Source organism: Chinchilla lanigera, unplaced genomic scaffold (assembly GCF_000276665.1).
Source record: "Chinchilla lanigera isolate Chin_1 unplaced genomic scaffold, ChiLan1.0 scaffold00066, whole genome shotgun sequence".
Lineage (NCBI taxonomy): Eukaryota > Metazoa > Chordata > Mammalia > Rodentia > Chinchillidae > Chinchilla > Chinchilla lanigera.
The window spans coordinates 13325953-13339214 of NW_004955467.1; the positions used below are offsets into that span (position 1 = coordinate 13325953).

At 37.5% G+C, this 13262-nt stretch overlaps 2 protein-coding genes across 2 annotated transcripts in view; one reads left to right on the plus strand and one right to left on the minus strand.

Moving 5' to 3' along the window:
• Aspa (aspartoacylase) overlaps positions 1-6706 on the minus strand; it is a 55645-nt gene extending 48939 nt beyond the window's left edge. The window contains exon 1 of the mRNA XM_013522254.1: positions 6690-6706. The gene's annotated coding sequence lies outside the window, so the exon portion shown is untranslated. The remainder of the gene's footprint in view (positions 1-6689) is intronic.
• Positions 6580-7521, plus strand: LOC102025226 (olfactory receptor 1468-like). The gene has a single exon (XM_005399734.1). The coding sequence runs from the start codon at positions 6580-6582 to the stop codon at positions 7519-7521; it is 942 nt and encodes a 313-aa protein (XP_005399791.1).
• Positions 7522-13262: the final 5741 nt, after the last annotated feature.

Genomic DNA, 13262 nt, shown 5'->3' on the forward strand with positions numbered 1-13262 from the left:
CATTATAGTGCATAAGAAAATAGTTCTTTGATAAAACATTAGAGATAATACAGAGTTTCACTAGACAAGATAGTAGGAGTTCACCATTGTAATTCCATTGCATATTGTTACCTTCAAATCAGTTGCTCAGACCACGTGTCTCTAACTTACTTTTCTTCCATCTTTCCTGCTTTTTGGATGAACTATAGTTATATCCCAGTGGTCTCGGTCTCTCTGTCTCTGTGTCTCTGTCTCTCTTTTGGTTTATTGGATAGTATATAGATGAAGAGATACGGATTACTTATGACCTAAAATTGTTTTAAGCATAGGCAGAAAGGTCCAAATTCTAGGTTTAGAAAGTTTGGTTCTCTCCCACTAATCACAGCTAAGTCTTCGCCATACTAATCTATCTGGCATTTTTCAGTCTGAAATGCTTGTCTGCCTTTATTGAGAAAGATAAACCTACTTTTTATATTTTAATAACATTTGTCTCAGGAAAAATATGGTACTTCATGAATTTGCATGTTATTCTTGGGCAGGGCCGTGTTAATCTTTTGATTATTCCAATTTTTCATATACATGCCACTGAAGTGAACACTATCTCAGATATTTAATGAGAATCTACTTTGTGCCAAACACTGCGAGACAAAGCAATAAGAAACATAACAAAACAAAGGAATACCAGAAAGAATGTATAGAATGTATATACTTTGAACCAGGAACACACATGGTACTGTTTCTCCCATAGCTATGATTTACAAGTGTAGGAATTAAAAGGATGGTAGCAGGACTGCTTCTCATTATTAGGCCAGCACGTAATGTGCGCGCAGAACTCCTGCATTCCATTTTAACAATTTGGGTTCTGTTGGTTTAGATATTTTACTTTCTGTCTTGGAATATTGAAAAAGCATAGACTGAGAAAAGTTTTACTTTCAAGTAGTTTATCTGAGAATGTTACTTCACTGGAAGAAGTGAGAGATAGAGGACTATTAAACAGGGAAGAAGGTAAACCTGATGTTAGGGTAATTCACTGTCTTGGCCACACTAGGAGTGACCAAGGTAGAGAAGTGTGGAGGACCACCTAGGCTACTGTCCTTGAAAGAGGAGCAGTTGTCTCCAGTTTGGCTGGGCCTGATCCTATTTCCGTGTATTGATGTGTACAGAGCTGGCTAGGACTTTTCCTTACTCTTTCAATTGGCTTTAAGCAATGCATATTGGTCTAGCCCAGGTGCTGATGGTAATCTTTGGAGATAGCAGGCATATTTCCCCGACCCCCTGTTGCTCCCTCAAGTGAGCTGGGATGAGGTGGGATGTGCGAGCCAGTGCTCCATGCTGTCAGCTGGGATCCAGCCTTGGGAATAGAGGCTATGACTTCCTGGGGCTTCAAAGATTATACATCAGAGCTGAAGCACCGACCCCAAAACATAAGATGCTATCTCAGTTCTGTTATGCAGATTACTCTTTCATACACAACAAATAAGGCTACTATACTGCCTGAGGTAATTCAATTCCTGTTAACAGTGGAAATTTGCCTTTCTTTACACAACAAAGACAGAAAAGACCACATCTGATACACAAGAGATTTATGTTATGCAGATTACTCTTTCTGCATATCCTCTCTGCATTTGGCAGAGGTGATTTCAGACCTCCTACCTAGCCCAGCTCATGGCACTCATGTATTTCCCACCACCACTCTCACAGTCACTCATCCTCAAGCCACTCCCTCCACAAATGAATAAAATCTGGGTTTGGTTCTGGGTATGGGCCTTTGTTCCAGATAGCCATCATCATGGCTGAAGTTAGGGCCCCTTGGCTCCCCATAACTACGGATATGTCTTAGTGTCTTTATTCTCACCATGGGTTGCACTGGATGTAGTAGATTGGAATTGACTCACTAGAATTCCAATAATTTTTCATGGGATTACAAATATAAACTTCTTGGGCTGTGAGGAGGACTAGGAAGGGCTCTATAGAGAATTATCTACCCATCAACACTCATCACCTCTATATTATAAGGGTTGACCTATACGGCATTAACTCCGGTTCACTTTTAGATTCTGTATATATGAGTCTCAGCTGGTTTTCCACTGTATTCTCTACATGGAATCAGAGTAACCCAGTGGCAGGACACAAAGCACAAGTGGAGCAGTCCTGAGGGAGTGCTGTCAGACAACATCTGCAGAAGGCTGGTTGAAGTCTGTACAGAACTGTTTGCTGCACTGTGTCTAGAATGAGCGATGATCGCTGAGAGAACTGAAGTGGAATGCAAGAAGTGGCTTGTACAACTCCCAAGGAAGGAATGCTTCCGCTGGGAATGCTTCAGTGGTTCCATTCTACTGGAAGTTGAAACTGCCAAGCAGCAGTTTATGTCACTGAACCAACAAATAAGGCTACTATACTGCCTGAGGTAATTCAATTCCTGTTAACAGTGGAAATTTGCCTTTCTTTACACAACAAAGACAGAAAAGACCACATCTGATACACAAGAGATTTTTTTTGAGTGTCACATTAATAGACACAGTAACCCAAATAAAGGAGATAACATGAAGATTTAGATTTCCGAGGAATGAAGTTTAAATTTAGTTGAAGCGATGAAAAAGAGAATATAGATACAGAAGGAATTATAAATGGAAATTAAACTCCATGCTCAATTGCCCTTGGCAGTAGGATGTAATCTGATATATAAGGAAACCGGTTGGGAAGATGGTGGTGGATGCTGTTAAGATTTTCCTAGAGAAATAAGGAGCTAGCAGTAATTCAGTAGTATGAAAGTCTGCATTGTCTATTTTGACCTGAGGAAGAATTAAACATGACCTGGGAGAGTCCAGCTTTTCTCTTATTCCTGTCTCCCTTCTCTATCTGCATATGGTTGAATCATAGAACTCTGATCCTTATATGTGACAGGTTTATCTCTTCTACTAGGTGTGTTCAGGGAGAGTTGGGTTGTAGAAAGTCTGCCACTCTTGGATTATTTCCAAAATATGTGTCTCTTGTGGTGGTACTCTATTCAGAAGACCCCCTATGGCTTCTTGTACACAGGATAAAGTCTCTTACACTTTTAAGATATTTTAGAGCCTTCACAGTGTAGTCCCTGGTTACATTCATGGTTTATCCAACCATTCTTCACTTCCTAAAATGCAGGCTTCAGCCACACAGGACTCTGTCCATTCCCTACACAGGCAATGAATAAGCATCCATCCATGAGTTAGCTTTATCCCCACTTTTTCTCAAAGTATAGTCTGATGTGATCAGTAATCACTCAGCTCAACAGACTCTGAATTTGCCCTAGGGAGGTCTTGGATAATTTTTTCATCTTTAATGAGATCTTGCAGGATCTGGACTCCCTCGAGATGCCAAGTTCCTTAGGCCCAGGATGAGCAGAATGAGAAATATGAGCAGGTTGATGCAGTCATAGTTGATGACTGCAGAGCCTTCTACTTTCTATGTCTACAATGCATAAAGGAGAACAGGATTTTGGATTAAGACCCTGGAGTTAGTCTGGGTAAGTTTGTAGGAAGGTGAATAACATAGTGCCTTAGAGTCCTTCTAACCTCTGGGTCTTGATTCTTCGGCTTTATGATGTCCCGAAGGATACTTTTCAGATATGAGAACTTTCCTCTTCTCTTTCTGTCTGTCTCCCAATACATTTACATGTTGTAGAAATATTTATTAACATTCATCACTTATAATCTTTTATTAATGATAACATTTGTTTTTAGTATGCAATGAATTCTCCCAAGAGCATATCATTTCAAAATGATATCTCTGTGAAACTAGCCATTTAATCCAGAGGTTCTTTGAATATATAATTGAATTACTTAGGGGGCTTCAAAATGCTGCAGAAAGGCTTCCTTGAAGAGATTCTAATCACCTTTATTGGCAATGGCATAGAAATCCATACTTTATTATTTTTTTTTATTTATTATTATTATTTTTTTTTGGTTTTTCTCCGGTACCAGGAACGGAACTCACGACCTTGCGCTTGCCAGGCAGGCGCTTTGCCGCTGAGCTAAATCCCCAGCCCCAGAAATCCATACTTTAAAAATATGGTCTTACTACTCAAAGTGTGACTCACACACCAGCAGAGTTAATATTACCAAATATAAATATTGAACTTTTAAAGTGTAGAATTTTAGGTCCCACACCGGAGCTACTAAATCAAAATCAGCATTTAACAGAGTAACCACGTACTTTGTACGTAAATTGTTTTGGAAGCTTTGCCCTTTGTGATTTCTGTGTGCAGTTCAGACAGAACTACAGAGTAAGAGGTGAGGATGGTGAGAAGCACCATGCACAGGAGCACTGAAACCCATGGGCCTGATCAGGGTACCATGTGCAAGTGATGTGTCTGTGGTTTGTGATTCCTATTAATACCCTAGATGAGCCCCAGTCATTTCCCAGGGAAGCAACATTCTGAGAAATCAGGTATATATAATTTCATTGATGATTTTCCTAATTGCAGCAAATAAACGTGATATACAAGAAAAAATTTCAGTGTGGGTAGATTAAAACAACATCAGCAGGGAGAAAATTCTGGCAACTGGACTGAATTATGTTTCTTTATGAGAAGAACTTCTCACGTGCCTTCATAGCCTTTAGCTTTCTTAGCTGTGAGGTATCTTTAAGTATGGATATCTGCAGACAAACTGGAATGATGTCTCAAAGGTAGAAATTATTTTTTGTCTCTCCCTAAATTTTGGAACCTTTTTTTTTTTATCAGATTAGTATTTTTCATACTAGTATCAATGAATCATATAGATATAAACATAAGGAGCAAAATGTTAATGTGGTCACATACACACCAGATTTTCTGGTGGTTTAGGATGAAGAGTTGGGTGGTTCTATAAATGAAGTTATAGCCAGGAATTTTGTAACAGTGTTTCAAGAATTGGTGTGATGTGGGGCTGGGGATTTAGCTCAGCAGCACAGTGCCTGCCTTGCAAGTGTGACGTTGTAAGTTCAATTCCCGGTACCAAAAAAAAAAAAAAAAAAAAGAATTGGTGTGATGTGGTTCAAGGCAGTGAGTCCTGAAAGGATTTAGTAGGAATAGTGATTCTAATCTAAATGGGATTTTGCTCATTTAAATTATGTTGGATTGGACCGGGGATATAGCTCAGTTGCACAAGCACCTACCTGGCAAGCACAAGGTCCTAAGTTCAATTCCTGGTCAATACCCCAATACCCCCCCCACACAAAAAAAAAATTACACTGGAGATGTCTCAGCCTGGAGGATGGCAAACAAATATTCATGAAATACTGACCACAGTCAGGCACTATGCCATGTATTTGTAGTCATGAAGACAGGCATCACCTTTCTCGAATGGACATGAAAGTTATGTGTAAATAGGTGATCAAGGGCATTGAGAGCTATGAGATGAGCACATGATGCTGTGGAAACACAGCAGCTGGTCTTACAGGGATCCCTAAGTTTAGCTGAATACAAATGACATGTGATATACCCAAAGGAGGGGTAGGTGAGATGAAGAGGGAGCAAAGGGAAGATGAGGTCAAGCAGGAGCAACAGAAAATGTGAAAGCTTGGTGTCAAGAAATGACTTATGAGTCGAACATTGCTACATAAGGGATGAGTTACTGGTCCACATGAGACTGTAGAGGTAGACAAAAGACAGATCATGAGACATCTTTTTTTCCCTTTTATATCTTTAAAAGAATTTTACCATTACCTTAGGAACAATAAGCAGCCATGAAATTTCAGCAGGTCAGTGATGATCGGATCTAACATTCATTTTACATTTCCAGAGTCTTGAAGACATTGAAACAAAGCAAGTATGCAAACAAGAGAGATGAAATAATAGGCTATTCTAATAGTCCAGACAAGTTAGGTCAGCCTGAGCCAGACTGTGGCAATTCAGATAAGTGGATGATTTAGAAAGAAGTTGAGAAATTATCAGACTTGTTGAATTAGATGTTAATGGAGAGGGAAATGAACAGGTGAAAGAAAACTCTCAGGTGTTTGATTTGAGCTTAGACTCCTTTCATTGAGATTTGAGAGACTGCAGGACTGGATTGGCAGAAGGGCAGAGTGAGTCATGATTTCATTTAGTATCTGTTAAGATGAAAATGGTTTTGACATGTCCATGGAGAGATAATCAGTAAGCAGGTGGTAATGGAGTACTGAAGGTGATAGGTTTACACAGGAGGTCTGGATGGTAATTGATGCCATAGGAATAGGTAAGATATCTCAGTGCTATATCTGTGGAATCATAAGGGAATAGTGTTTTGTACAAAGCCCCCCAAAAAGTGATATATGATAAATTGTTAGAGGAGAAAAATTACAACATTGAGAATGAAATAACCATAGAAATTTCAGACATCAGTATGATCACACAGAAGCCAACCCATGACAGTGGGTAGAAAGAGAAGGAATGGTCAATTCTGTAATGTAATGAGATGAAATTGAGTCTGAGAGGTGTCTCAGATTTAATTATGTGGCATATTTTGGATTGCAGAGATTGTTTCAGATATAGAAGGTGAGATCAATTATTGCATAGTCTCTTAGCAGACCAAGTATCGTAGAAATACGTTTATTTGGATTTTAAGGGACCCTATTATTTTCTCTTAAAGATGCTGGAGACAGAGCATGAAAGGAAGCAATCAAACTCTCCTCTCACAGTTCCTCCTCCTGGGTCTGCCCATCCAGCCCGAGTATGAACACCTGATCTATGCCTTATTCCTTGCCATGTATCTTACCACCATCCTGGGGAACCTCACCATCATCATCCTCATACAACTGGACTCTCATCTCCACACGCCCATGTATTCTTTTCTCAGTAACTTGTCCTTCTCTGACCTCTGCTTTTCCTCTGTCACAATGCCCAAGTTGCTGAAGAACATGCAGAGCCAAGTTCCATCCATCCCTTATGCAGGATGCCTGGCCCAAATGTACTTCTTCTTGTTGTTTGGAGACTTGGAGAGCTTCCTCCTTGTGGCTATGGCCTATGACCGCTATGTGGCCATCTGCTCCCCACTGCACTACAGTAGCATCATGAGTCCCAAGCTTTGCGTGTGCGTGGTGGCGCTGTCCTGGGTGCTGACCACGTTCCATGCCCTGTTGCACACCCTGCTGATGGTCAGATTGTCTTTCTGTGGAGACAACGTCATCCCCCACTTCTTCTGTGACATGTCTGCCCTGCTGAAGCTGGCCTGCTCTGACACTAGTATTAATGAACTGGTGATATTTGTCATGGGAGGCATCATTCTTGTCATTCCATTTCTACTAATTATTATTTCCTATGCTCGAATTGTGTCCTCTATTCTCAAGGTCCCTTCCACTCAACATATCCATAAAGCTTTCTCCACCTGTGGTTCCCACCTCTCTGTGGTGTCGCTGTTCTATGGTACAGTCATTGGTCTCTACTTGTGTCCATCCACTGATAATACCACTGTGAAGGAGACAGTCATGGCTCTCATGTATATGGTGGTGACTCCCATGCTGAACCCCTTCATCTATAGCTTGAGGAACAGAGACATGAAGGAAGCCCTGAGAAGAATCATTTGTAAGAAAATTTTCTTTTGTCCATGATAGTAATGTTTGAAATTATTCTATAATTTTTCAGTAGATATATTGACTTCTAAATATTATTCTTGCCCTTTAACCCCACCAGGAAAGTTTCTATGCAAGCAGAATATTACACAAATGTCCAGTAAGTAAAAAACTGAAGTGAAGATGTATAGTTGATATAGAAAGGAGTTCTCAGTGACATGCTAGGGAAGTTATTCTATTTCTTAATTTTAGGTGACCCTGAACAATCTTAATGTGAAAAATTTTGCTGGAATCTGCCTGTATATGTTAAACCACTTAATTATTATATACTATCTTATAAAATCACCTCTAATTGATATTCTGTCCTGTCATGCCAATACTAATTCCCAAATATCACTTTCCTATTCCTTAGTCTAAACTACAATTAACTGTTAAATAAAATACCCTTTTCTGAGTGTTTCCATCATTCTGTATCTTAACCATTTTTGTACTTCTTTATTTTAATGTTTAAATTGTGTTGTTTAAAAAAACCTGACCTTAGCCTAAAATGAACTTTCACCTCTTTTTGTTATAACAGTTTAATTTCAATTTGTGTGAGAGCTCAGTTATATCAGGGGGCCTAGAAGTTGTCCCCTTAAGAATGAGTGAGAATTTGCTTATCAAATCACTCTTTAATAATCTCTTTTCCTTCCTTGTCATTTCAGAGCTTATCAACAAATTTTGCATCCATGATCTTATTTATTCTTATGAGAAGCCAGCAATGAATAGCAGTCTTATTATTGTGTTAAAGACTGAAAAATGTAGAATTTCAACTTGTTAAGGTCCCAAAGAGGGTCAGTAGCAAATCTTTTCAGGATCTCTCTTTTATCATGATATATGGCATTGTCTAGGTTTTCAGCCTTGGACTATTAGTTTTGTTGGTGTCTCCCTAACTGGCTTGTTATTTCAGTCTTCCCCTATATGCCACTGACCTCCACATCAATACAGTTTTGACTTTCTCCAGGTCCCAATTTTTATTCTCATCTACCAGTGGACATTTTCACTAGAAGCTTTATGACATGCACATGCATAGAACTCTGTTATTTACCCAGAATTGATCATTGTTCTACATTCCATTTCTTGATTCATATTACCTTCGAGGTAGTTACCCATGTGTATGTCTGTGATGTGATGTTTTCTTTGTGTGTGTGTATATGCTCACCTTGGTTTGCAGACTTAAATTGTCTTATGATTTTGGAAAAGATGGCCATGTATGTGTTTGTGTGGGAAAGATGACCACAGTCATGTTTGTCATCCAATGCAGAGTTTGCAAACAAAGACAAAAATTTTGCCAAATGCTTTTGTTTGTGAACCAAATTATTTGCAAACAAAGGCTTTCATGAACAGAAATTGATTGTTGTTCATGCTGTTCAGGTCTTTCTTTCTTTATTTAATTTTTTTGGTCTTTTTGAGACAGGGTCTTGCTATGCAGTTCAGGCTGGCCTTGAGCTCACTTTGTAGCCCAGGCTGGTCTTGAACTCTCAAGGATCCTCCTGCTTCAGCCTCCCTAGTGCTGGGATTACAGGTGTGTGCCACCATGCCTGGCTTTTCTTTATTATTTAATATTATGGTTCTTTACATGCTTTAAGATTCTCCGTGTATTGATAAAAGTACAGTAGTTTCTGTCTGGATAAACTCTCAAGTCTTTTTCTTAATTTTAAAGAGAAGATAAATACAACAGTGAAACCAAGTTTCAGAATAGGTTAGTAGGACAGTTACAATAGTTAATATACTACATATTGTATTTGTCATAGTTATTCAGGTACAAGATATAGGCATGATTTCTTGTCCAAATGATATTAGCACAAAATTTTCTTTTCAGTGAATTGAGAGAAACTAGCTGTATAACTATTTCAACTGTCTTGTGTGTACATATATTTTTTCTTTTTCCTTTTCTTCCTTTCCCCTGTCACAGTTTGTCTTTTCTTTTGAACAGTTACTTCCCAATTCACAATATCTATTGTACATCTTGGATCTTATTTACTTGTTCAGTTTCTCACACTAGTGAGACAGTATGATGTTTACACATATGAGTCTCATTTATTTCACTTATGAGTATGGTCTCAAATTGCATCCATTAACCTATAAAATTTTCCAGTTTATCCTTCTTTATGGTTGAGTAGTACTCCACTATATAAAAAACCACATCTTTTTTATCCATTCCTCATTTGCTGGATATCTGGGTTGTTTCCAAGATTTAGCTATTATAAATTGTGCTGCTGTAAACATGGGTGAACATATATAGCTGTGATATGATGTTTTGAATTTTTTTGGGAAGATACCCAGAAGGAGAATAGCTGGTTTGAATGGGACCTCTCATTCTAGTTTTTTGAGGACACTGAACATTGATTTCCACAGTGGTTGTAACGCTCTACACTTCCACCAACAGCCCCACCAGTATTTGTTATTGGGACTGATTTCTTGATGATAGCCATTCTTTCTGGGGTAAGATGGAATCTCAGTGTTGTTTTAATTTGCATCTCTTGAATGACCAATGATGCTGAACATTTTTTCATGTATTTATTTGCCATTTGTATTTTTTCATCTGAGAAATGCATATTCATCTTAGATGTCCATTTTGGGATTGAATCTTTGAATTAGAGGGGTCTGATTTTTTTTCTGTTCTTTGTATGTTCTAGATAGAAGTCCTTTGTCTGTGGGACCATTTTTTCCCACACTGTGAGTTGCCTTTTCACTATGTTGATTTTTGTTGTTGTTCAAAAGCTTTTTAATGAAGATACCATTTGTTGATTCTTTGTACTATTTCCTTTGCAGTTTTGTTCATGAAGTCTCTGCCTACACCTATGTCTTTGAGATTTCTGTCTGTTTTCTTCCAGTAAATGTAGTGTTTCTATTTTAATATTTAGACCTTTGATCCATTTTTACTTTAGTTTAGTGCATAGTGAGAGATGTGGGTCTAGTTTTAGTCTTCAGCATGTGGAAAGCCAGTTTTTCCAGCACCATTTATTAAAGAGACTATCTTTCTTCCAGGGGACATGTTTGGCTCCTTTGTCAAAGATAAGGTGGCTGAGTGTGTTTGAGGATGCTTCTAATCTTCTATTTTGTTCCACTGATCCTCAGGCCTGTTTTTTTGCCAATACCATGCTGATTTTATCAGAGTAGTTTTGTAGTATAATTTCAGGTCTGAGATTGTGATGCCCTCTGACTTGCCTTTGTTGTCCAGAATTGCTTTTGCTGTTTTAGCTCTTTTCTGGTTCCAAGTGAATTTTAGAAATGTTTTCTCTAGATCGGTGAGGCATGTAAATGGTATTTTGATTGGGATTGCATTAAATCTGTGTAGAAATTTTGAGAGTAGGGCCATTTTCATGGTTTGTTCTTCCTATCCAACAGCAAGGGATATTTTTCCATTTTCTGATATCCTCTTAAATCTCCTTTTAAAGGATAGTGCAGTTTTCACTGTACAGATCTTTTACATCCTTTGTTAGACTGATTTCTAAGTATTTCATTTTTTTGGATGTTTTCATAAAGGGTGTGTTTTCCCAAATTTCTCTCTCTCCATGAGTTTGTTGCTTGTGTACAGGAACGCTGTTGACTTTTGAGTGATGACTTTGTGTCCCACTGCACTATTGAATTGGATATTAAACCTAGAAGTCTTTTGGTGGAGTTTTTTGTGTCTTCTATGTAGAGTATCAAGTCATCTGCAAATAATGATAATTTCACTTCTTCCTTTCCTATCTTTATTCCTTTTATTTCTCTATCTTGTCTAATTGCTCTGGCTAATGTTTCCAGGACTATATTGAATAGAAGTGGTGATAATGGACATCCTTGTCTTGTTCCTAATTTTAGAGTGAAAGGTTTTTGACCATTAATATGATATCAGCTGTTGGTTTGTCACAGATGGCTTTTATAGATTGAGATAAAGACTATCTATCCCAGTTTTCTGGAGGATTTACTTAAATCATGAATGGGTGTTGGACTTTGTGAAATGTTCTTTCTGCTTCTATTCTGATGATCATGTGCTTTTTGTCTTTGGTTCTGTAAGTAGGATATATTACTTTTATTGATTTGTATATGTTGAAGTATTCTTGCATCCCTGATATAAATCCTGCTTGGTCATGATGTATAATCTTCTTGATGATTTGCTGCATTCTGTTTGCCTGTATCTTGTTAAGGATTTTTGCATCCATACTCATTAGAGAGATTGGCCTGTAGTTTTCTTTCTTGGTTGAGTTCTTCTCTGGTTTTGGAAGCAGGGTAATACTTGCTTCCAGGAATGATTTTGGAAGTACTTCTTCCCTTTCAATTTTCTTAAAGAGTTTCAGTACTAGTGGTATTAGTTCCTCTCTATATTTCTTGTAAAATTCAAGAGTAAATTTGTCAGGGCCTGGGCTTTTCTTTGTTAGTACATTTTTAATTACATTTTCAATTTCATTGGCTGATATCAGGTTATTTAGAATTATTATATATTCTTGATTTAGTTTTGGCAATTGGATTGTTTCTAGGAATTTGTCCATTTCTTCTGTGTTTTTCTTCTTGTTAGAATATAGTTCTCATAGTAGGTATTGATGATCTTCTGAATTTCTGTAGGCTCTGATGTGATTTCTGCCTTATCATTCCTAATTGCTTGAATTTGTTTTTTCCTTTCCTCTTTTTGATGAGGTTGGCTAATGGTTTATCTATTTTATTAATTCTTTCAAAAAACAACCTTTTAATTCATTGATTCTTTAGGTTGTTTTCTTAGTGTCAGTTGCATTAATTTCTGCTTTTATCTTTATAATTTCCTCCCTCATATGAGCTTTGGGTTGGATCTGATCTTCTTTTTCTAGAAGTTATACTTTAGGCTGTTTATTTGAGCTCATTCTGTTTTCCTGATGTGTGAGTTCATTGCTATAAATTTCCCTCATAGGACTGCTTTCATTATATCCCATAAGTTTTGGTGTGTTATATTAGCATTATTGTTTAATTGTATGTAATATTTACTTTCACCTTTAATTTCCTCTGTGACCCATTGGTTGTTCAAAATGGTGTGGTTTAATTTCCACATGTTTATGTAGTTTTCCATGTGCTTATGTGTTGTGTAGTTTATGTGGTTTCCTTTGTCTTTGATTTCCAGTTTCATTGCGCTGTAGTCAGATAGTATGCATGGGATGATTTCAGTTCCTCTACATTTAATTAAAAATGTTTCATCAGCTAATATATGATCTATTTTGGAGAATGTCCCATGTGTTTTATGGTGTTTGGGGGTGGAAAATTCTGTAGACATCTACTAAATCCATTTGTTCACAGACTTGGGTTAATTCTAATATTTCTTGGTTGATTTTTTGTCTAGTTGATCTATCCATTTGTGAGAGTGTTCTACTACAATTGTGTTAGTATTTATTTGGCTTTTCATGTCAGTTAATATTTGTTTTATGTAGTTGGGTGAAACTGGTTGGTGCATAAGTATTTATGATTATTATCTCTTCTTGGAGTTTTTCCTTAAGAAGTATGTAGTAACCTTCTTTGTCTCTTTTGGTCAGTTTTGGCTCAAAGTTTGCATTGTATGCAAGTAAAATAGCTACTCCTGTTTTTTTCTGAGTTCCTGTGGTGTGGACAACTGTTTCCCATTCTTTGACTTTTAGTCTGTGAATTTCTTTTTGGGTTAAATATGTTTCTTGAATACAGCAGATTGTAAGTTGTTTCTTGATCCATTTGTGCCAATCTGTTTCTTTTTATTGGTGAGTTGAGACGACTTATGTTGATGGTTATAACTGATATATATTGGCTTTTCTTTCTTTCTT